Raw genomic sequence first — 25,348 nt, forward strand, 5'->3', positions numbered from 1 at the left:
TCACTCCGGCCCCCCCAAACCGGAGGAGACAAAGTTCACGGAGAGGAGCTTATAAGGAGGACCACATTTTTGGGAGACGCTCACGTCTCAGTCATCACACCGGAGGACAAAGAGGGACTTTTTTTTTTTTACATTTAAAAAATTGAGAAAAGAAGGACACCCGTCCACACAAAAAAAGAAAACATCATTTAGAAATCGCACAGAGGCAGCAGGTAAGCACCTCCATCTTTTTCTTTCTCCTCCTGCTCTCTTTTATTCCTTTTTTCGGGGGGTGCCGGTGAATGCCGCGCACGCCGCTCGTTTGATTCGATTGCGCGTGTTTTTGGGTTGACATTGAATGCAACACGCGCCGGCTTTTTCCTTCCGCTGATGTTCTTGTGTCTACTTTTGCTGGTGTGACATTGAATGCAACACGGCTTTTGGGGCTCCATTCATTTGAGAATTTCAGATTTTTCTTTGGGGGGGTGGTGGAGGTGACATTGAACGCAATGTGGAGATTCTTGTTTTTGGGGGAGGGAAGCAAGGAACGCAATATGCGCCTTTCGCCTTCAGCTGTCAGATTTTTGATGTAAACGACTTGTCTCACGCTGATTCATTTTTTTTTTTATTATGAATCATTCCCGCACGACCTTCTTTGTCTTCTTTTTTTTGCCCCCCCCCAACAGAAAGATGTCTTTTTAGGCTTGTGGGTGGCAAAACGTTTTGAAGATTATGCCTTTATTCTGTTTATGATGTCAATGATGATTTTGGAGCCAATGAAGGCACGCGCACAAAGCCGACAAGAGGGGGAGGCGGGGGGAGGAGGGAGGAGGGGGGGCGGCCCCTCCAAGCTTCTGTTGTCTCCATTTTTCTATTTAGTTTCAATCTCACATTTAAGCAGTCACTTCCCCCTTCTAGCCTTCCCTCATTCGACGTCCTCGCTCTCTCCTTTTCGTATGATGTCCCTTTTTTGTTTTTCATTTTCATAGTCCGTCTCCGGTTTTGACTCGCCGTCTCTCTCTCAAGCATGGGTGTCAAACTCATTTTAGCTTGCGGTCCGCAGGGAAGAACATCTATTCCCGAGTGGGCCGCACCAATAAAATCATGGAATGTATTTATATAACTTGAAAAAGACAACTTCTAATTGATGATTCTTTTCCCATGCTGTCTCAAACAGTACATCGCTATCAATCATAAAACATGACTAATAATCATACTTTTATACCTCACATTGCAAAATAATCTCCCGGGTTAGATTAAAGCCGTTTGCAATCCAGAAGCGGCCCGCGGCCGTATGTTTGACACCATCATGACATCATAAAACGTTGCCATGACTATTAGACATAAAACATTTTGAAGGAATAGGATGATTGAGTCGCAGCGTTGTAACCCTTTAAGGCTTAAAGTTTAAGGGATGCCTGAACACAAATGGTGAAGCAACACCGACGGACAGAAAATCCGACTGTACATATTGTCCCAATGTCACTGCTATGATTGCGACGTTCTAAAAGGTGTGGGAAAAGTCGTCTTTGTGGCAATATGGCTGCTCTACACCACCCCCTGGTGGCTAAACTGACACTACATATGACAGTAGGCTGAACAGCTTATTGTGGAGCCTTCCTTCCTTTTTTCTTTTCCTCCCTGCCTCCCTCGCTCCCTCAATTTCTGCCTTCCTACCTTCATTCGTTCTTCCCTTCTTTCCTTAGTTTCTGCCTGCTTTTCTGCCTCTCTTTCTACCTGCCTTTCTTCTTTCCATCATTCCTTTCTTGCCCTTTTCCTGCCTGCCTATCTGCCTTCCTTCCTTCCTTGCTTCCTTCCTTCCTTCCTCTTCCTTCCTTCCTTCCTTCCTTCCTTCCTTCCTTCCTTCCTTCCTTCCTTCCTTCCTTCCTTCCCCTATTCCTCTCTGCCCTCCTTCCTTCCTTCCTTCCTTCCTTCCTTCCCTCCTTCCTTCCTTCCTTCCTTCCTTTCTCTTCCTTCCTTCCTTGGTTCCTTCATCTTCCTTCCTTCTTTCCTTCCTTCCTTGCTTCCCTCCCTTCCTCGTTCGTTCTTTCCTTCCTTCCTTTCTCCCTTCCTCCCTTTGTCCGTTCTTTCCTTCCTTCCTCTCCTTTCTGGTTTCCTTCCCTTCCTTTCTCCCTTCCTCTTTTCCTCCCTTCCCGCCTTCCTTGCGTCCTGCCGTCTTTCCTGCGAGGCGAGCGGGATGGGTTTTGACGCCGGCCGACTCCCGTTATGAAACGCGGAGTTGCGTAAGCACGTCAGCCCGGGCGTGCGCGTGCGCATGCGGCAGCTGCGATACCTGAGCAAGCGACACGCACACGAGCAAGCGCACGGAAGTAACGTGTTTGGGCGCCCGTCCTCCACCGCGGCCACAGCAAATTCGCTTTATATGAGTTTGAAACGTAGGCCAGTGGATGGCTCGATTAGGCTTTAAACCTTTCGGTCGAGCTCAGTGCCGCCTCTGGCGTGTTGCGGCCCAAAATGCTGCTGCAACTGAAGGCCTGCGCTCCCCCCGATTCATAATCGCGGGGGAATAGTTTTACTCAACAGAAAATAGAATGAAGTGTGGCCCATCCAAATGGGCCGTTGGGATTCAGCCTTCTTAAAATCAACGTGTCTTTTGTGGAGATGCTCAATTATCCCGGTGTCAAAAAACACATCTGAGAGCAAGGAGGAGGAAGAGGAAAATGATGACGACGATGATGATTGTGTCGTCGTTCAGCCCAGTGGAACTAAACATGCTTAAAATAGTGGAGTGTGTTACATAACAGCTGAGTGCGTGTGTGTGTGTGTGTGTGCGTGTGTTTGTGTGTCTTACACACACACAGCTTGTGGTTCTCAGTGTGGAAAGTCGCTTAGTGCAACAATAATAAATTAATAATTAGATCATACAGACACACATATAAAACAGTAGATTTGAAGGTTTTTAGTGTTGCAATTTGATTCAAAAAATTAAGTTTAATATTTACTTTGATTGGGGCTTAGATCTCTCCAAACATGGTTCGGTTCTGGCTCGCAAATGGGTTTAACCTGGACTGCGAGATGACATTGTAAAGTATATAAATCAGATGATTTTTTTTTTACTAAGTGAAAAACTTAAACTGTTTTATGATTAATAGTAATGTTAATATTTTATGATGAATCCGCGGGGGAAATTTTAACGCAACGCCAGCTTTTTGATGTTTTTGTGTATCAAAGATAGATTTGAAATTGGTTGTCAAAAGATGACGACTTTCAATATGTCATGCTGCCATCCCTTATAAATGCTTGCGAACGGGAGGTCCAGATATACATCCTGCAGATGTCAAATTGAGCCCATGTCAGACTCATTTACTGCCATTAAACATTGGAAATATTGCCAATTTTTGACATATTTAAAACCCAACGTTTTATCATGCATTGTCTCCAATTTTTGCATGAATCCTTTCAACGGCAACTCACAAACTCGCAATATACTTTTTTTTGTTGACACCCCAAAACTAGCGGGTAGTGCTAGCAGCCAACTTATGCCATTTGCAAGTTTTTCATTGACTTCAACGAGTGGCTTAGCCCGGACTACCATAATGCAAAAGTCTTCAAAGTCATAATACTCTCATTATGACATCATAAATATTCCTATTTTTAATTTCACACAGCATAGTTACCTTTACTATTATCGAATTTTTACCATTTTTATACATAAAGGTAGTGTAGATGCCCCCCCCCTTTTCACACACACACACACACACACACACACACAAAAAGATATACGTATGGATAGGGTTGATGCCACTAAACATTTTGACGGGTTGAAAGTAAATCTATATTTCTATTTGGCTATGTTACGAGCCTTTCAAAGTCAGCCCAAGTCGGGCGATAATAAGCCCAAGCTAGAGAAAAATCCCCGGACACCCAATGGTGACGTTGTACTTGTTTCATTTTGACATAATGACTAATGCGTTCGAAGTTAATGTTGTAAAATTACATAAATATAGGCTGTACAGCCTTTGCCTATAGGCTGGACAGCAGGGCAACTGGGTAAGTTTTGTTTTGACGCGTGCGTCAATCAAATAATTTCAATAGTCTCTTTGTGTTGCGTTGGATATGCCAATCCGTTTATTTCGTCCACATTCCTTTTCGTTCAATATCTTGATAAAACAATAATTCGGGTTACAAACCAAACTTAAAGACCACTCACGTTCGCACGTTCGCACGTTCGCACGGTCGAAAACTGTTTGCCCCTTGCCCTGTCGCACCTGACTGCAATCACCAACTGGCACGTATTTATGTAACCATGGCAACCATGGTTCCACCCACCATAGATTGGCATGTCTTCAGACAATTTGTTTAACTTTCTTAATATAAACAAATTAGAATATACAAAAAGCTTTTTGGCTCCAACACACCGGCCCCTAATTGAGAACGGCAGGAGACCGTGAACAATTCAAACCAATATTAACATAAATGGAGCCAACAAGTCATGTAAACGAAAACAAAACAAACCTCTTAGAAGCTTAAGTGTCTGCTTCTTGAATCAAGCAAAGCTTAGTTATTGGTCTGTCCAGTGTGCTGGTTTTTGTTTTAACTCGTGCAGAACGCACTAGTCCCTTCTTGTCAGCATAGATCTCTAAGACCCTTCCCAGCAGCCAGGATCCACGTGGGGCTGTTGCATCCGCGATCAATACAATGTCCCCCTGCTGGCCAATGGTGTTGTCATCAGACAGCTTCTTTCCAGTATCAAGCACAGACTTAATTGCCGGCTCATGGGCTCCCAATTCAGCCTCAAGCCTCTTGCGTTTCTTCCTCAGATTCTGCACTCCAGTCAAATCACGCCCATAGTCTTCTGAACTTACAAGCAACTTCTTCTCTTTGATCCAAGACTCTTCATCATCTAAGTCCCTGAAGAACTGATGTAGACGGTGAGACTCATTCAGCTTCGCGTGGCGGCTGGCTGCCATGCTCTTTATTTTGTTGAAACGACCATTAACAGCACCACGCTTGTCCTTCACTTGAGAGGTATCAAAGGCGTTGCTTGCCATCAGACTGTCAGCCTGTCCATTTAAATCTTCCAGACGATCTTCATGGGCTGAAATATCAGCCTCCAGCAACTGATGTTTTTTCAACAGGTTGTTGACTGAGGCCAGATCTTTCCCATAGTCCTCTGAAGCAAGAAGTGCTTCCACCTCAGAGAGCCAAAAATCAAAGTCTTTGATGCCAGTGTTAAAGTTCTGTTGCTTATTGGCTTCTTTGAGTTTTTGGCTCTTTTCAGCAGATTTGTTGACGAGAAATTGCCACTGTTCACCCAGCGCACCAAGGCGTACCTTAACTGCATCTTCACTGCCAGCACAGGCACCTCTCTGGATGAGTGTGTTACCAGTATCTATGACGCCACGGATTCGATCAGCATTGGCATGGAGCTCCGCCTCAAATGCTTGGTGCTTCTGATGTTTACTCAGAAGCTTGGATAGCTGAATGTTGGTAGGGTCCTTGTAGGACTCATCAGAAGCAGTCTGCAGTTTCTCACTGATCCAAGCTTCTATTTCATCCACATCTCGGCTGCATTGCTGCAGGGTCTGGGATTCACCAAGTTTTGAGCGCTTTTCAATCATCTGGGTCTTCAGCCGACGCCACCTGTCAAGAACTTCATTGCGTCGACTGCAGATCTCAGATTTGGCATAATGGTCCGCTCCTATGAGTTGATTGGCAAAGGATTGGAGAGCAGCAATTTTCTCTTCCTGCACATTAATGGCTTTATCAAAGTCTTCATGTTTTTTGATTAGTGCCTCAACACTATCAAGGGAGTCTCCCTTGTCGTCACTTGCAAGAAAGGCTTCACGAGCTGCCATCCAATTCTCAGCTTGTTCACAGTCTCTGCTAAAGAGCTGGAACCCCAAGCATTGGTCCAGCATCATGCGGCGCTGTACCCAGGCCTTTTCCAGGTCAGCCCGCTCCATTTCTAAAGTTTCCAATCTTTGCTTGATCTCGGGAGTCGCATAATGTCCTTGCACCAAAAGCTGGTGCCCGAATTGCTCAAAAGCCTGGAATGTACCAAGACGAGCATCTATTTCTGTGCGATGTTCCTGATGTCTTTCTAGAAGTGCTTCCGCTCCAGTCACATCTTTGGCTAGCTCCTCAGAGGACACCAGTCCTCGGATACCATTAACCCAGGACACGAGGTCTCTGAAATCAGATAGAAAGCGCTGCAGGTCATGTGAATTTCCCAGCTTGTCTTTGCGCTGATCAGCACGTCTAACAAGGCTGCTCCAGGCAGAGTTGAGCTCAGTACATTTCTCTTGAATGTCATCCACTGCTTCTGGGTGGGACTGTATGAGACGTTGTGCGGTTTCCCCAAGAGAGTTCACATTGTCACCTAGGGGTGCCAGGTCTCTTTCAAAGCCCTCATGCTTGCGCTGCAAAGCCTGAACACTTGCCAAATCATGACCGTAGTTGTCGGTGTTGAGAGCCTGGGTTTTTTTCTCAATCCATTCTTTAGTTTCATCAGCATCTCTGTGGAATTTCTTATCTCTCCCAAACCTCCTCTTCAATCCAAATATGCGTTGCCTAGCAACACACCGATTGTTTGGCAGACAGACTTCCTTTTTTCTGAAAGGGAGTTCCAGGGTGTAATGTCCATCTTGAAGTTTACAAGAATCAGTCATGATTTTCATGAACTTCTTATCATCCTGTGACATTTCCTCTTTGTCCTCCGATGTCGTTTCATTAAAATCATGGTTGTACTGATTGTGCAGCAATTCCTCCAAATGTGTTATGGAGGTCCTGTTGACAGTAACGCACTCAGCCTGCTCACTGTAGCCGGAAAGGGGACCATTAATAACCCACCCCAATAGGGTCTTAATGGCATATGGCCCATTACCACGACTGTTCACAACTTCCCACGGTTCAAGTAGTTTAGAGGCATTGGTACCAATCAATAGCTCAACATCAGCTTGAATGCGTGGAAGAACCACCCCATTTAAATATGGCCACTTAGCCAGCTCCTCTTCTTTAATGATGTTACTGGTTGTAACAGGCATTTTCTTTTGAGTGTAGACCTTGGGCAGGTCAAAGAACTCTTCTCCAGTGAGGCTTGAGATTTCTAAATCGGTCAACATGTAACTGGATACAGATGCCTTTGGGCCCATGGTTAGAAGGCTGATTTTGGCTTTTCTTCCATTCAAATTCAACTTCCTCATGAGGGCTTCTGAACAAAAGGTATCTGTGCTGCCGGGATCGAGGAATGCATAGGTTTTAATTACTTTATGTCCCTTGCTGGACTTCACCTGCACAGGTAAGATTGACAAAACGCCATTACTGTCACCGGCCCCTGTTTGTCCACAAGTTTGCAAGGAGACCTGTGCGTTGCTTACTGAAGGCTTATTTGGCTGACTTGCGTTGCTTGACCTCTGCTTTTGGTCAAAGTAAATATGAAGAATACTGGGATGCTTTTTACTGCACACCTTGCAAATCAAACGGTCAGCACAATATTTGCTTAAATGGCCTTTGCGAAGGCAGCCAAAACAGACTCCATTTTGTTTTATAAAAGCAAGTTTGTCTCTGTGTGACTTCTTCTCCATTGTTGGACACTGATCCAGAGTGTGGTCTTTAGAACAGCATATACAAGAGGCGGTGTTGTGAGCAGTATTACTTGGCTTGGGACTAGGTGGAAATCTTGCTTGCTCTTCTTTAGGCGGAGGGGTTTCGATAGTAGTTGCAAAGCTGTCTCCTTTAAACCTGGGTTTGCCTTGGGACTTCAATTTGTTCATTGGCTTTCCTGTGCCCGGTGTGTTATTCTGAATGTCACCAAAGACTGGATCTGATATTATCCTTACCTGGCGCTCTATAAAGGTGACGATGTCTGTGAACTGGGGTCTGCGGTAGTGTCTTTCCATTATGCCGCATGCAGAGACTCTCCAAATCTCTCTTAGCTTATATGGAAGCTTTGAAATGATGACTTTCATGTTGGCTGGCATGTCAAGTTCTCTCATATACTGTACCGTTTCCATGGCATTACAACACTGACGAAGGAAGAGTGAATATGCTCGAAGGGATTTTGGATCCTCAGATTTCAGCAGCGGCCAGTTGTGAACCTTCTCCATATATGCTGCTGTAATTTTATATTCATCTCCAAAGTTTTGGTCAAGAAGATATTTTGCCATGTCATACCCTCTGTCTGGTGCCATGTGTTGACAGCTCCGTACAAGCTCGTTCGGCTGACCCTTGGTGTACCTCTCCAGATAGTACAGACAATCCCCTTTGTTGCTTGCGTTTCTCTCAACGCAATGTACAAAGGCTCTAACAAAGGTTCTATATTGTAGAGGATCCCCATCAAAACATGGTATCTCCCTGGGTGGCAGTAAATGAGAGGTTTGCTGTTCCATTAGCATGGCTGTGATTTCATTTTGTTTTTGGAGCAAGTTGCACACCGTTGAAGTGTCATTGAATTGAGAAGCATTTTGTTCCACAGGGGGGTTCCTGTGGGTAGTATGGCCAATGTCCCATGCTGCATTCATAGGCATGTGTGATTGTGAAAAGGGTGGTGGTTGTACACGTCGGGGTGGTTGTTTTGTTTGAATATACGTTTGCTGCTGTGGTGGTTGTGAAATGAGTCCTTGCTGCTGTTGTATAGGAGGCGGTTGTTGTTGTACATAGGATTGTGCAGATTGTTGTCGGGGTGGCTGTGGTTGGATAGGTTGTGTGACTGGTTCATGTTTTCTGGCTAGGGTGTGTTGTGCCACCGAAGGTTCTTTTGGTCTTGCACCTTTCCTAAAGTAGGAGTCCATTCCATCAGATGGTGCTTGTGAGAGGGTTTGGTGAGTGGGAGATTGTAGCACTGATATTTTGGCATTGGCAGCAGCCAGTTCTGCCTCCAGCTCCAATGTTTCCTTTTTCTTTCGCAGCATTTCCTCCATCTCCTCAAGCGCATGCTTCTCCTTTAATGCTGCTGCACGAATTACAAGGGCAGCTCTGTCTGCCTCTACCTGCTTGCGAGCTCGCAACGAAGAGGTGCTGGACCTACTCGCTTCACTCCAGGTGTGACCTTTAGTGGATTTTGTGCTTTCAACATTAGAGATGCTGTCGTTGGGATTGATTTCATTTTCCACATCATCATCGCCACTTTGCACAGCTTGGGTCCTTTTTGTCCAATCATTAACCTCCTCAATAAATTGATCATTATTGATCATTTTAGCCTTGAACCAAATGTCATGTTTGTATTGTTCTTCTTGAGGTATTAGTGGTAGAAGAGCACACTGTGCCTCTCTGGCATCTTTGCATAGGTCCAGATATTTCACAAGTGCACTTTGAACCTCCTGTTTGCATCCTCCATTTTCCATTAATTCTCCAATTGTTTTCTGCATGTTGGATGCCCTTTTTAATTTAGAATTTCTCTCCTTTTGCAATGAATCAATTTTCTCCATTAAGGCCCTTGGTGTTAGTTTCACCTTGCGTTTGGAGCCAACCTGTGACCCAACTTGAGATTTAACCTGTGAAATTTCACTGCGAGCACTTTGACCTGTGGTGGTCACATTAGACCGTTTTTCACCCTCTGAAGGTTCATCCATTATTTGCATTGCATCACCATTTGAGCACATAACATGAGCAACACCTTTACCTGAATCCATTTTTGCAATACAAAACCCAACCAGCAGTGTGAAATGTAAAACAGTACCTTGTTATTTCAGTCAAACCCCACAGAAATTCATCACATTACAATCAAGACCTTGTAAAACGTAACGGAGATGAAACCATAAAACCACCAATGCATTGGATTTTACCAGAGCGCTCGTATTGACACCTTTTTTATCCTCAAAGTCCCCTATGTGTGCACACAGTATTTTAAATGGCCATATATTGTTAACCAGCTGGTAGCGCGCTACATACCTTTATGTGCACAGTGTACCTGTCCAAGTTTGGAAAAGTGCCCCAATGCAAAGTTCAAGCACCGGGCCGTTGTCCTGGTCGTGTGATGCGATGCGATGCGAGGTGGCTGGGCAGCGCGGCCGTCCGCTCACCGTGGATGTTCTGGCTGGCTGCCTTGCTGGTCCTGACGTTCGCGGTGCCTCCGCTGAGCCAAGCCAATGGCCCGCACGCCGTGTCTCCCCTGGCGTAGTCTTGTGGTCCGTTCAAGTTTCGCAACAACTCAGCGAAACAGCACTAATTTGTCCTTTCATGCAACGATCGGATGCCGTCCAAACCGAGCAGCCGTCACGTTGCGTTTCCTCTCTGTTTCCAATATACTTTAAACTGGTAGTCCGTCTCAAACTAAGACTACAGTTTTCGACATTGTACAGCCTTTGCCTATAGGCTGGACAGCAGGGCAACTGGGTAAGTTTTGTTTTGACGCGTGCGTCAATCAAATAATTTCAATAGTCTCTTTGTGTTGCGTTGGATATGCCAATCCGTTTATTTCGTCCACATTCCTTTTCGTTCAATATCTTGATAAAACAATAATTCGGGTTACAAACCAAACTTAAAGACCACTCACGTTCGCACGTTCGCACGTTCGCACGGTCGAAAACTGTTTGCCCCTTGCCCTGTCGCACCTGACTGCAATCACCAACTGGCACGTATTTATGTAACCATGGCAACCATGGTTCCACCCACCATAGATTGGCATGTCTTCAGACAATTTGTTTAACTTTCTTAATATAAACAAATTAGAATATACAAAAAGCTTTTTGGCTCCAACATAGGCCATGATTTAATTCGCGTTGTTCCCAAACCCCTCGAACGTCCCTCGTCACGTTCCTTACCGCGGACCCCACGGTGTCTCCGTTTGGTTATAAATTAACCGCGGAGGGAGAAGCAGGTCAAGCTGGTGTATCATTAACCCGAGACACGTTAAACGCTTTCGACGGCCCAAAAACAATTCCATTCCCCCTCGCCGGTCCCGGATGACATTTGAAAAGGGGTGCCAAGACATTTGAGAAGAGCGTGTCCGCTTGCGCGCATGGCAGCAGCCTTTGAGAAAAGGCAAGTGACACGCGATGTCGTAAACGCATCAGCGCGCTGTAATAAAAAGGACGCGAGGAGAAGACAAAAGACTTTGATGCCGCCTGTGAAAGATTCCGTTTGATCCCCCCCCCACCCCCGCGTAAACCCAAAAGTAAAAAAAAAAGTGAAAATAGTCGCTTACATGACTTTTGAGCGTCAAACGTTGAGCATCTGATATTTGCGACAAAGACGTCGGTCCGGCAGATAGGTAAAACTTTTCGCATCTTGTCCTCTTTCCGTATTGCGAAATTACAACCGTTGAGTTTGCCGACGAAAAAAATAAGTGGACGCCGAAACAGACAAGTTGAACTCTTATTATTGCCGCATAAAATACTTATTGTTTGCCGCTGACTTTTTTCCCCTTCGTGAATCGAGTGATTACACTGGTGGCCAGCGCTCCTCTTCATCTGAAGCTTACTGTAGTAATCAATTGTGACCGTTAGATGGCGCTGTCGCCATTGGATAGCTACCAAAGATGTGATCAGAGGCTTGTCTCTTCCGATAACGCTTGGCACTCAAAGTTAACAAAAAGAGGCGGAAACTTCCACAGGCAATCATCAGAATCATCCCACGTCAACCTTCTGCTCCGGGCGCATTTAAATACTCTTTCAATCCCAGAGACGCCTATTTACGTTTTTAAGAGTACAGAGATTCAAGCCTAGGTAGGTTTCCCATTTTCTTCCTATTTTGCAAAAGGAGGCTCCAAAAGTGGCTGGAGTGAGTGCTCGATTACTTTAGGTGATTAAGTACTAAAATGATCAACTGCTTAAGTATTGAAGCACTAATGTAACCATTACTTAAAAGTACTTCAATAATCTATTACCTTCTGTAATTAAGTACTGAAGTGACCAACTGCTTAGGTATTGAAGCACTAATGTAAGCATTACTTAAAAGTACTTTAATAATCGATTACCCCGTGTAGTACTAAAGTGATCGATCAACTGTTTATGTATCAAAGTACTAAAGTAACAATTACCTTCGGACTAAATTATGTAAGTAATCGATTACTTTTTAGGCCATTCAGTACTAAAGTGATCAACTGTTTAGGTATTGGAGTACCTAAGGAACAATTCCTTTTGGCACTAAAGTACTTAAGTAATCGATTAAAACTACCATCTTTTTTAAAACTCCATTAATTTGAAACATGAAAAAAACTGAACGTTTAAGGAAAAAAAAAACGTAGTCGGATGTCTGTGCATTCCACAAAGACCTCAAGGAGGAGATCAAAAGCAGATAGCCAACACCGTCACCTTTGTTCCAAAACGCAATACATACTGAATAGGAGTATTTTCTTGAAAAACACGACTTTAATCTTATAACGGTAACAAGCTCTATTTTGGTGAAATGCGGCGGCTTCGACCTGACATCAAACGTGTTGCGGAGGGAAGGCTGCGCCGCCGTGGGATTGTCACAACTATCATTTCTTTGCAAAAATATTCATTTCAACCTATGGCTATTTTTAAGCCTTGGCTTATTTTGGCTTTTCCTCCTGAAGAAATGATGTCAAGTCTTGTAAAAACGCTTGAAAAGCCGCCCGCGCCTGATCTAGCGCTGTATTTTGGGATCCGAAAGTAAAAATAGTTGGAAGTGGCGTTCTATCCGCCTTCATGAAAACGACCCCGCTGCGCTCGTTCTAATTTGGCGGCGTTGTGTTTTTGTGCTCAGAATGGCCCAAAAGGAAAAGCTCCAGTGCCTGAAGGACTTCCACAAGGACACGCTGAAGCCGTCTCCCGGCAAGAGTCCCGGAACCCGGCCCGAGGACGAGGCGGAGGGCAAGCACCCGCAGCGAGAGAAGTGGGCCAGCAAGCTGGACTTTGTTTTGTCCGTGGCCGGAGGCTTCGTGGGTTTAGGGAACGTCTGGCGCTTCCCTTACCTCTGCTACAAGAATGGCGGAGGTCAGCCCGCAAATTCACGCTCCCTGCATAAGCCCTCCGTATTGTTAGCGCTCTGCAGCGCGGTCCAACTTTCTCCACTGCTTCTATACAACTACACCTATATACCGTGTCTGTCTGCCTGCCTGCCTGCTAGCTAACTAGCTCGCTCTGTTGATGGCTGTCTAGCATTTCCCGGCTGAGAGCCGATCAGTGAAATTGTCGCTTTGCAACGTGCCCGTTAGTTGCCTGAATACCCTCACCTCTTTGGCATTCCAGAATTCTTTGCTCTACTGTGTGCAAACGATTTATTCGTTCAAATAGTTGATATTTTCCTATTTAAAAGTAAAATAGCCCAAAAATCTCTTCCTCAGTTATAGACATTGCTTTTTACTTGAGGTCCGTTGTGCAAGATTGTTTACGGTATGCATCTTAGTTCATGAAACCGTGACTCTGAAATGCAGCACAAACTTTGAGCTCCCGGCCATGCTGGCTACCTTCAACGAGTACAAGAAGTGCAGCGCAAAAGACGAGCAAGCTTAAACGAGTTTTGCCACCCCTGCTCTAGACCATTCCTTCAATATTAAAATAGTTGTCGATTAATTTGTTACTAGATGGAGCTTACTTGCTGATGAATATTCATTTTGAGAGCTGTAGTGTATATGTGTGATGTGCATATGTATATGGTTGTTCCTTTGTTGTGTTTCAGGTGCGTTCCTCATCCCCTACTTCTGATGAATATTCATTTTGAGAGCTGTAGTGTATATGTGTGATGTGCATATGTATATGGTTGTTCCTTTGTTGTGTTTCAGGTGCGTTCCTCATCCCCTACTTCATCTTCCTGTTTGGCGGAGGGCTCCCCGTCTTCTTCATGGAGGTGGCGCTCGGCCAGTTCACCTCGGAGGGCGGCATCACCTGCTGGGGGAAGCTGTGTCCCATCTTCACGGGTACGTACGGCTCCCGGAAGCAAGTGTCAGCTCCAGGGCTCCTTCGAAACTCGTCCCAGTCCATTGCTGGCTCGCTCTTCAATAGAATGAAGAATATTTGGAGGAAATGGGTCCTGTGGGAGTGGAAGAAGGTCGCGTCGAAACGGGGTCCAAACCTGGCCGATTTTCACGCTGATGATGATTTTACCAACCGAGCGCGACATAAACCTCTCAATTGAATACGCAAAAGAATCGTCGATTCCAAGTTGCGTTGCTTTGAGTTTGCTTCAACGTCAAGGTCAGAAAGTCACGCGATGGCTTTGTTGGTCTCGGTCCTCCTCCGACCTCCTTAAATGTTACACTTCCTGCATATTCCACATTTTGGGCTCTCGACGCACCTCGTCCTCTCCTCCAATCAGACGGCGCCGCTGTTGCCGCGCAACGGCGCGGCCCGGATTTCCACTTTGAGACGGCGGCGCGGTCTTGCGAGAAGGCCCGTTTGGTCCCGGCTTAGCCGCCTCTGTCTCGTCGCCGTCCTCCCGCGTTCCCCGCTTCCTCCCTCGCTCGCCCGTCCCCTCCCCCATCCCAAAAGTGGGTTAACGTATTCATCGTCCGCGTCTGCGCGGCTTTGCCTCGTTAATATTCATGACGCCGCTGATTGCTCTTTGCAATATTCACGCGGGACGTCGTTTCATGGCTCGCTTTATTCGCTTGATTTTAGTCCGAACACGCACGCACGCACGCACGCGCGGCGTGTTAACACACCAACGCCCGACACGATGTACAGAGTGTCCTGGATCATAGGTTGCCAAGGCAACGGCGCGGCAACGGATCAGAGCGATGGAGCGGGTGGGAAAAAGCGATGAGAGGACCAGGAGAGAAAGATCTAATAGATAGACAGGGGATTTTTTTTCAAAGATATATTTCCATCCAACGGCGGGCTAGATGGAGGGTTTGCCATTGGAAGGTTTACTTCTGGCCTTTTTGGGAGGCTTTGAAGGAAACCGTCTGGCCTATTTGGGTTGAGTTTGTGTTTAAAATTTGTGGGATATGTTGTGGATTAGGGTTTGATATTAATACTGATTTATTGTAAGTTTTGGGTCACTTGATGGATTTGAACATAGGTGTGGAATTCCAGTCCTGGAGGGCCGGTATCCTGCATTTTTTGCGTTGCGGGTGTGTTGGGGAGCGAAAACGGTACTGAGTATTGACTTGATACTACGACCCTGGTTGCCAATGTTTCATCAGCGCTGCAGTGCGAGTACAAATACAAATGTGGCCACCTTGTTGTCCTAATAACTATGGCGCGCTCATTTCATATATTGTTAAATCAGCAATCGTTGAGTTAGTTAACGGCAGGGTTGTCAAACTGGTTTTAACTCTATTCCCAAATGGCCCGGACCAATAAGATCATGGGATATATTTATACAATTCTAAAACAGCAACTTCAAATGTGTTATTCTTTTTTTAATACTGTCCAAAATAGTACAAGCACAATGTCATTATTTATCATAAAACATTAACATAACTATTAACTACACAACATTTATAGTTCAGGTCATTTTTATACTTTACCAAATCATCTTGTGACCCGGTAAAAACCCGTTTACGGGCCAGAACCTGCCCGCGGGCCTCATGTTTGCCACCCCGGGTTTAGACTTTAGGGTGAGACTGGCTCAGGTTTTGGTTTTTGTTCGTTGTCAACGTAAACACTGGAGCTGTGCATAGATACCAATTTAAAAGCAGATCCGAGCAATATGGAGACATTTTCGGTTCAATCCCCGCGAGGTCAACTGAGGTCGTCCCATCGGTGACATCGCGGAGGACGGCGCTGTTTGTTTGATGGGCACGGGACCGTGTGATCTTGGGTGCGCAGAGACACACAAGCGCGCGCAGGTGCGGAAAAGACCTTGAAGGACATTCTTTCGGCCAATGGTCCTTGAGCGTTGTCTCAGACTTGTTTTTGGCATCCATTCACTTCCTCTCATTTCAAAAGGTTTTTGCGCTCTGCTGGCAAAACGTCCGCAGTCTTGAGTCCGCTTGCTAGGTTTCTTGTTATCGGCGTGTTAGTCGCGTTAGCATGATGAAAGTCGTCATATTTTTTCATTTCCCCGGCGGCGACGGGGTCTTCCACTGACGCCATTTCCTCGTGTCTTTGCAGGAATCGGCTACGCCTCGGTCGTCATCGTGTCCCTGCTAAACACCTACTACATCGTCATCTTGGCCTGGGGACTCTACTACCTTTTCCAGGTACTGCAAAGTGTAGCACGTATAGAGCGACCATGCATGGTAGGTTAATCGATTGCTCTAAATCAGGGGTCCCCAACCTTTTTAGCGCCACGAAATTTGTAACGCTTGAAATTTAGATTGTATTATTATTCATGTATTGAAAATAATAATAAAAATGACAATGATTAAATAAATTATACAACAGACTTACAAATGCGAATTTCAATACAAAATGTTAATTCGACGCCAATGAGTACTTTTCAATGCAAACATTTGCGAACACATACCAAAGCAAACAAAGAATACGAGGCAGTGCTATGTAACATGCTAACATTAGCTAGCATGTTATCCACAGTCACAAGTTGATGAATAAACAAACTCATTTTCAGCATCTCATTATAAATGACAACATTCATACAAAGAAAGTGCGACGTATAAAAAGCCACGCCGTCCTTCCTCACTACAAAATGGAATGTCAACAGTGGCCAGAGGTGGCACCCAAAAACAAAGATCTAGCTAAACAAAGCATCCATAAATGAACTGTTAATGGATAAACTAAATCAGCTCCAAAACTTGATTTCGGGTGCGACCCACGCCGCCCGGTACGGTACCGGTCGATGCCGGCACTCGGGGATCTCTGCTCTAAATTGTCCCACGGTGTGAATGCCTTTTTGTCTGTATGGACAAAAAGAATATATGTCATTAATGACACTTAATTATTCGGTGAAACATTTGTTGATCTAATTTTGGCACTTTCGGCCCACCAAAGCACGGTGACAATGTGATTCATGGGAAGTGTCTAACCGGGCTTTGTTTACTTTGCTTTCTGCTCTACGGTATACTCGCCTGCGAATGGCGCATTTGTGTCGATGATGAACAAACGTTGAAGAAACGGAGACTTTTTTTCCTAACCCTTTCAGTGCCGTGGACGTTTAAACTAGCGCCAAAAGTTCTCGTCAAATACGTTTGCTTCTGCCTGCAGTGTTTCCAGCCCGAGCTGCCGTGGGCCAAGTGTAACCAGGCCTGGAACACGGACCGCTGCATCGTGGACACCTACCGCAAGAACAAAAGCCTCTTGCTGCCTTCCAACTTCTCCAACTTCACCTCCCCTGTCACCGAGTTCTGGGAGTACGTCCTGTTTTATGCCCAAACAAAAACGAAACCTTTTTAGATCTATTGCCATGTCGCGCAAAGCTAAAATAGCGGATTTCGCCGACTGTAAGACGCACCTAAACGTCAAATTTGTATTTTTGGGGGTGATGAAAAAATGGCATTTTTGCGTTGTGCTTGACGCGTCGCAGGCGCAAAGTGTTGGACATCAGCGGCGGCATCGAGGAGATGGGCCCCATCAAGTGGGACCTGGCTCTGTGCCTGCTGCTGGTCTGGGTCATCTGCTTCTTCTGCATCTGGAAGGGCGTCAAGTCCACCGGGAAGGTCGGTGGGTCGGCCGGCCGGCCGGCGGGCGCCGGGAACGCGGAGAACGTCTGAAAAAGCCGCGCGAGCCCATGTGTGGCGTCCCGCCTTCAGGTGGTGTACATCACGGCCACCTTCCCTTTCGTCATGCTCATCGTTCTGTTGATTCGCGGCATCACCTTGCCCGGCGCCTCCGAGGGCATCAAGTTCTACTTGTACCCCGACCTCAGCCGCCTCAAGGACCCCGAGGTAACCGCCGGCTAGCAGGAATGACGTCGCTGGGGTGTCGGCGGCTAGGGCCCGTCGGCGGACCCTGTCGGCCGAGCTCGTACGCCGTCGCTTTCAATGAAAGAAGCGAGCGGACTCAACCGACGTCCGAGTCCATCCTCGCTGGCGCGCGCGAACGTCGTCGATATATGTAAAGGTTTTGATGGCTCCGGCTGATTCGATTAAGCGTTGCGTGCAGCGTTTGGAGATCACGCAAAGGTATTGGCCATCGTTTGCATTTGGCGGGCCGCATACAAATATGAGGCGCGCCGGATCCGGCCCCCGAGCCTGGAGTTTGACGCCCGCGCTCTGTAATCACGTTAGCGCGGCGGTTAGCCTGACCGAGCCGCCGCGTGTCTCCGACGTCAGGTGTGGATCGACGCCGGCACCCAGATCTTCTTCTCCTACGCTATCTGTTTGTGCGCCATGACGTCCCTGGGCAGTTACAACAAGTACAAATACAACTGCTACAGGTCAGTTGGGGCACTGGAGAGCTTTTTTTTTTTGATGTGAGAATGGCCAAAGTAGGCATTTTGCATGTTTTCCGCTAGCCCCTAAGTCGTCAATCATCATTTTTAAATGACTTTAGTTTAAGTCTCTCGTCAAAGTGACAAAATTAAAGGAAAATTTAAGGAAAAAAGGTAATGAATTTAGTAATGAATTCATAGTAAACAATTGCTTTTGGTGATTCTAGTGCCAAAATTTAAGGAAAATTGTTCTCGCCTGTAACAGTGTCTACCATCAAAGCACCAACATTTCAGGAAATGTTGCGACCCGTTTATGACTTTTTATCCGGCGTGGCGGGCCGCGTCAATGTGTTGTTAGCATATGGCCCGACGACCGGGAAAAATTCCCCGTCCGTCAGGCAAAACAGGCAAGCGGACGCAAAGATGAATTGTTGGCATGTGCGCCGCAGGGACTGTCTGCTGCTGGGAGCCCTCAACAGCGGTACCAGTTTTGTGTCGGGCTTCGCCATCTTCTCCGTCCTGGGCTTTATGGCGCAAGAGCAAGGGGTGGACATCGCCGACGTCGCCGAGTCAGGTAGCGCGCGTGCGCGCGCGCGCCGCCTTCCCAAAGCCATTACTCTGAAATTTCACCCGGATGGGGACAACGTGTCCAAGTTCCACTTGGCGCCAGCACTTAGTTTTCACACTAGCGGGAGGGTGAGCAAAAATGGTCAAAATAGCAGGCAAAGATGAAAAACCCCCAAAAGTTCAAGCATGCCTTTGGAATGGAATGATGGATCCACCCGAATAAAAGCGTGCGCGACGCTGTGATGTCCTCCGGTCAGGTCCCGGCTTGGCCTTCATCGCCTACCCCAAAGCCATAACCATGATGCCTTTCCCCACACTCTGGGCCATCCTCTTCTTCATCATGCTCCTGCTGCTTGGCCTTGACAGTCAGGTGAGCCGCCGGCCCGCCCGCCGGCCCGCCCGCCGGCCCGCCCGCCTTTCCCGCCGTCGGCTAACGCAAGCCGCCTCCGATCGCAGTTCGTGGAGGTGGAAGGGCAGATCACATCACTGGTGGATCTGTATCCGTCCTTCCTACGGAAGGGTTACCGCAGAGAGGTCTTCATCGCTATCATTTGCTGCATTAGTTACCTGCTGGGGCTCACCATGGTTACCAAGGTAACGCCAGATTATAATCAATATTCAATGACAGGGGATAGAAAAGTTCAGGTTTTCTCTACCGAATTTCTCACTATAAGGCACACACCTGAAAGCCTTCAATTTTGAAGGCGCAGCGGATTATGTGGCGCACCTTCAATGAACAACACTTTTCATACATAGGGCGCAGCACATTATAAGGCGCATAGAATGGAAGCTACAAATGGCAACAAAACAATCAGATAAGTCAGTCAAACTTTATTATCGTATATTCCGCAAGGGATAATAAGGCGCACCAAAGAATGGCCTATTTGCAATATATTTCATATTTAATATAATTCATATATGGGCCACGCCGCATAGAATAGAAGCTACAGCAAGCCGCGCTATGTTGGATTCCTTTCTATGCCTCATAATGTGGCGCGTCCTATAGAAGAAAAGCATTTGCGGGTATGTCGCTGAAAGGAATCGCAATAGTAGCGCAATGTCTTCCGCCTCAAACGGGCAAGTTCCGCCAGCCCTGTCGAGGACAGCGCGTCCCCCGGGGCTCGTCCCACATGCAAACGCGGCCATTTAGCCAGGTCGCGGACGGCGCCGCCGCTCAAAGTCACGGCATATGCTTTCCTCGAAGATTGCCGGCGTCGCCTTGAATATTATCGGCGCTATCGCTTTCACGGCCGCCGCGACACGCAAACGCAGCGTTTGATTTGCCTTATTTTCCAGATTAGGACGTTGAGATAAACAGCCATATTCTCATTGCGTTTAGCGGGCCTCATCCCATGCGGACACTCGGCAACCCCGAGAGCCCGTTTCAAGCCGTTTGCGTTCCGGTCTTTAGCCGGAAAGTTTGTTTGGTAATCGCTGTTTGGAAAAAGGTCATTTGAGCGACACCAAGCCAAAACAGAACAAAGGCAATGAAAATGTGTTTTTGATGGCAAAATATGGCTTTGCATACGTACGGTATAAAACTACGCTACTGCAGTGGCTCGATTGGCTTAATATTACCCCCTGGGGGCAATTTTGACCAACTTGGGCTTTTGGATGTTTTTGATGTGTGATAGTAAAGGAAAAGCATACAAAAAAAAGCCCGTGTCGGGCTGGTTTACTGCCATTCAAAATTGGAAATCGTGTCAATTCTGGACTTATTGAAAAGCCCATTTTTTTTTTATCACGCGTTTCCTCTTTTCTTGCATTTACTCTTTCAACGGCAACCTGCAAACAATAGAAATGTTTGTGTTGACGGCCCAAACGCGCCAGGGGGCGCTAGCGGCCAACCTATGTCATTTGCAAGCCTTTCAATGACTTCAAGCAGTGGCTTAGCCTGGACTCCCATCATGCGAAAGCCATGCCACTCTAATCCTGACATCGCGGATTTCTCGAACATTGTAAAACGCGACTTTTCGTCTGAGCTCTCGAGCGCGCCGAGGCCGACTTTTGAAAAGGTTTGAGTGCACTTTTGGAGAAGGTGACCGGCGTGCGCTTTGGCAGGGTGGCATGTACGTGTTCCAGCTTTTTGACTACTACGCGGCAAGCGGCGTCTGCCTTCTGTGGGTGGCATTCTTTGAATGTGTAGCTGTTGCCTGGGTTTATGGTGAGTAGCGTCCCCGAGGGCAAAGGCCCCTTATTTGAACCGGGAACAATGGCGAGCTCCGGGAAAGAGTCGCCGAAACGCCTTGTGCGCAGGCGTGGATAACTTCTACGATGCTGTGGAGGACATGATCGGCTACAGGCCCAACCCTTGGATGAAGTGGAGCTGGACCGTCATCTCTCCCTGCTTGTGCTTCGTAAGGCGGACGCCGGCGCTCCCGGCGGGCCCCCGGCGGCGCTCGGCTAACGGCGAGGGGGCGGGGCTCGGTGCCGTTGCAGAGCTGCTTCGTTTTCTCGCTGGTCAAATACAAGCCGCTGACCTACAACAAAGTGTACGAGTATCCCGACTGGGCCGTGGGCGTGGGCTGGGCCTTGGCGCTGGCCTCCATGATCTGCATCCCCATGGTGGTGGTCATCAAGATCATACGATCCGACGGGCCGCTCATCGAGGTGCGTGCGTGGCCGCGCAAACGGACCTTCTAAACTTTGCTCTTCGTCATTTAACAAATACGTACCTGGCATTGAACGTCTAAACTCACAAAAGCTATGATAATATTTGTCTTTGGCACGCAGTGAGTTCATTAAGTGACCTGCAGAAATCTTCATGGGAAATCATGAAGGTGCTTCATGAAGCACCTGGGATTTTTTTTTCTCCACTTGATGGTGCCCTTGGCTTGAAGATAACTATGAAATTTCCACCGCTTCTTTGAATCAAGAGTGCCATATATAGGAGTCGAAAAAATATCACAAGTGCTTCATGACGCTTCATTTGGCCATCACCGCCGCAAGAGTCGATACAGTTTGGGAAATTCAATAGTTTTTTTTTGTTTTTTTTAACTCCACAAGATGGAGCCTTTGGTTGAAGGATTACAGTGTTTTGGGGCAAAATATTGACTATCTGCACCATGAAGCTTCATGAAGCACCTGGGATATTTTTTTATTTCCACTAGATGGTTCCCTTGGTATAAAGTGCAGTGGAAATGCTTTGCAAAGTCCTCCTTTGAATAATTTGGGGGTCTTAAAAAAAACAACGCAGTGGGCAGGGGTCATCATTTCTTGTGCGTTGTGTGTTTGCGCCCCTGCAGAGGATCAAGGCGGTGGCCGCCCCCGTTCGCGGCGGCGCCAGTTCCCGTCCGGCGGGCCACCGCAGCCCCCGGGACCTGGCCTACGCCATGGACCCCAACGGGAACAAGGGACTGCTGATGGGCCCCAGCCACACCATCGTAGAAACCATGATGTAAAAAAAAAAATCATCATGGGAAGAAGAAAAAAAAAATGTTCCAAAAAAAATGCAAGAGCGCGGGGTGGGAAGCTCTCCATGAGATCGCCCTCGTCTCCCGCCACCCCCCCCTCCCCTCCCCCCATTCCAAAAAAACTTTCTCCTCAAGCTAATGCTAACTAGCCACCTTCTCTATTGTCTGTCTGTCAATTTCTGTCTGGTGGAATGAGGGAAAAAAAGCAAAACTTCTCAGTCAAATGCCCCCCCCCCCCAAACCAGGGATGTCCAAAGTCTGATTTTTCTCCACTATTTTCGCTAACCTGAACACAGACAAAATTGGAAGGACCTCAGCCAGTTTTGGTTCCAAGCCAGCAATTTTCTTACTATTTGGGCCCTTTTTTGTTTCAAAGCAGCAATTTTTGGGGGACCAATTTCAAAAACCTACAAGCAATAGTATGAGCCACTTGGAATTTGGACACGTCGGAATCAGGGACACATAGATTTTTCGTTCAGAGAGAAAAAAAAAATGCACCTTACTATTTGGGCCATTTTATTTCAATGCGGCCATTTTTGGTGACCGATTTGTGCCAGTCTCGCCCCCTACAAAAAAGGAAAGACGTTATTTTTTGGGCCATTTTCTTTCAAAGCTGCAATTTTTCTAGTGACCCAATTTGAGCAATTTCACCCTTGGACTTTGACCAATTCGGAATCAGGGACGCATAGCTTTTTGTTAAAAAAAACAAACAAACATTTATTTGGCAACAAGGCTTAATAACTTCCAGGCGCTGCGCTTGTGGCTGCGAGTGACGGAGGTGTGCGGGGACGTACATGTGGGCCGTGAGAAAAAATGTTACTATTTGGGCTGTTTTGTTTCAAAACCATTTTTTAGGGACCAATTTCCCTTTGGAATTTAGCCTAACCGGAATCAGGGAAACGTAAAAAGAAACCCACAAATCCATGGCCAAAATTTTCTCAGTGTTCTTACCAAAATTTTTTAGCCATTGCCTAGAATCGTACTTGAATCGATTTGTGGAAACTGAGCCAACTCGGAATCAGGGATACTTGACAAAGGGGGGAGGGGTCTAAGAGCTGGGCCATTTCCAAGTGGGCAGCATCCCAGCAATCGACAGAAAGGTCACCAAAGCAAATACAGCGTTCCCTCGCCACTTCACGCTTCACTTTTTGCTGCTTCGGTGCTTTGCGTTTTTTTTTTTTTTTTTTTTTTTGTCAAAGCCGACGTACTGCAAATAACACTGGTGCTCAGTCCCGACACGGAAGCAGTCCCAACAGCTTGTTAATACTCGATCTTGTTCACGCACAAATGAAGGCGCCTTTGCTTGCTTTTTCTTTTGAGGGTGGCAAAAGGGTGTGTTGCTCACCAATTTCCTGTGTGACAAATCAAAACTGATAAACCAAAAAAAGTGAAGTCAAGTTTAAAAGGGCCGTTTGGCAACAACTCTTCATGACTCTTCACTGTGTCTGGCCCTTGAAGAAAACGCATTGTGGGGATTTAGTGTCTGGGGCTGCGGGGAGAGTTAGTGACCGCTCACCACGCTTTGGCGCACTGTGTGTTGTATGTTGTAAAAGAAAATAGTTTGTGCTGGTCCTAATCCATCCTCTACATCAGCGGTGTCCAACATGTGGCCCGCGGGCCAGGTCTGGCCCGCAAAGGGGTTTAATTTGGCCCGCCAAAAAACAAAGGAACAATGTTTCACCCCCCCCAAAATGTTCATCCAAGCAAACTCGAACATCGGTTTTGTTTTTTTGCTGCACTTGGTGACCGTTTTTTCAGTGCGACAAATCAAAAGTGAGAAGCCAAAAAAAAGTGAAAGAACGCGCAAGTTTGAACGGTCCAAAGCGGGTGGGCGCCTTAACGCGCCCCGCGGGACCAAAGGCCATCTTAAGGTTTTTGCCGCTTTGTGTTTTGGCGCTCGCCGACGCGCGTCTACCTTGCTCGCCGCGCCGGCCTCGAGAGGACCCGCGTGCTTTTTGACCCGTGCTCGTTAGTAATAATCTCACAACTAATCCCTCTCCCATCTTTGTTCTCTGGGGATTACCGCGTTTTTCTATTCACCGCGGACGGGTAGTTTCACACGGAAGAAGCGGCTCGCGTCTATGGACAAAAGTATTGGGACACCGCACGAAAATACACTGTGGCTTGGCGTCACCCGGACCAGGAAGAGGCAAGGAATCTGACTCCAGCAAAAGTATCGGGACAGAACTAATTGGACAAAAAGATTTTTATGTTCGGGCATAATTACTGATTTATAGTTGAATGCCTGCTCTTATTACTGCTCTGTATTAGCTAAATGAGCCAGAGGAGCGTCCCAATACATTTGTCTCCAAACCCGCTCATGTTTTTCCTCCAAAATATTCGTGCCATCCTTACACCAAGCTAACGCCATGCTAGCAAGGAAAAAGACATTCTTAACGCTACATATCGATCATTCAATCCATTCCATCCTTTACAAAAACATGCTAATTTACCTTTAACATCTAGCTTCTTGCTAGCATAAAGAAAACGACGCTATCCTAGTCCACCCCCTTGTTTCACGCAAACATGCTAACAGCAAGCTAATTTACTACCAACATCTTGCTAGCACGAACATTGTAGCCGCCGCACGTCAACCATCCCCATGCTCATTTTTTACATACGGTGCACACGTGCTAAGCTCATGCTAGCATCTTTCTGTACTAATCCGCGCCATCCTTTTGGTAGACACGGGCTAACGACAAACTCATATGCTAACCCCGTGTTAGCATGAAAAAACTTTGGGTGGGCGCGGGCGCTTTGTCATTTCCATCCAAATATTCGTCAACGTCGTAATGTGAGCTCCTCAAATAGTTTGAGCGCCCTTTTTGTCGTAGCCTCAATTTCCCTGCCGATTCCTATTTTCTTTCAATCGGTAGTCTAGGTGAGCTGTTGTCCCCCCAATAGAAATAATAAACAGCCCATGAATGCTTGTGCTCAAAGGAGGGGTGGCAAACGTTTCTGGCCCGCATACAGGTTTATAAAAAGGAGCTGATTTTTTTTTTTTTTTTTTTTTTCCCCACGTGTGACTTTCACAGCCAAAGCGCAATCGGGCTCACGGCCCTTCATCGTTTTTGCCCTCGTCGTCTCACCGTTTCCATGGCGACGGACATCATGAATAAAATGAGAAGTTTTTTTTTTCCCTTCCCGGTCATTTGTAAACTTGAAAAAAAGTCGATCAGGTTTCAAACGTGTACGAGTTGTTTTTGTTGTTACTTGATTAATAAATGAAATTAAAAAAAAAAAAAAAAACA

The 25,348-nt window shown here is 46.6% G+C and overlaps 1 protein-coding gene across 4 annotated transcripts; it reads left to right on the plus strand.

Moving 5' to 3' along the window:
• LOC148419580 (sodium- and chloride-dependent taurine transporter-like) lies at window positions 1-25,348 on the plus strand. 4 transcript variants are annotated; one of them, XM_088423523.1, is made up of 15 exons: window positions 1-212; window positions 12,610-12,839; window positions 13,628-13,762; window positions 15,903-15,991; window positions 16,953-17,098; window positions 17,272-17,404; window positions 17,498-17,632; window positions 18,020-18,123; window positions 18,567-18,691; window positions 18,942-19,054; window positions 19,141-19,278; window positions 20,746-20,848; window positions 20,941-21,041; window positions 21,124-21,294; window positions 21,930-25,348. In XM_088423523.1, the coding sequence occupies exons 2-15, from the start codon at window positions 12,611-12,613 to the stop codon at window positions 22,083-22,085; spliced, it is 1,878 nt and encodes a 625-aa protein (XP_088279649.1). In that variant the 5' UTR covers window positions 1-212; window position 12,610; the 3' UTR covers window positions 22,086-25,348. The 4 variants fall into 4 exon arrangements, with proteins under 4 accessions (XP_088279649.1, XP_088279646.1, XP_088279648.1 ...); XM_088423520.1 differs by lacking the exon at window positions 1-212 and adding an exon at window positions 10,817-10,923; XM_088423522.1 differs by lacking the exon at window positions 1-212 and adding an exon at window positions 11,058-11,152.

The sequence above is a fragment of the Hippichthys cyanospilos genome, chromosome 9 (assembly GCF_059441005.1).
Source record: "Hippichthys cyanospilos isolate Australia breed blue-spotted pipefish chromosome 9, RoL_Hcya_1.0, whole genome shotgun sequence".
Lineage (NCBI taxonomy): Eukaryota > Metazoa > Chordata > Actinopteri > Syngnathiformes > Syngnathidae > Hippichthys > Hippichthys cyanospilos.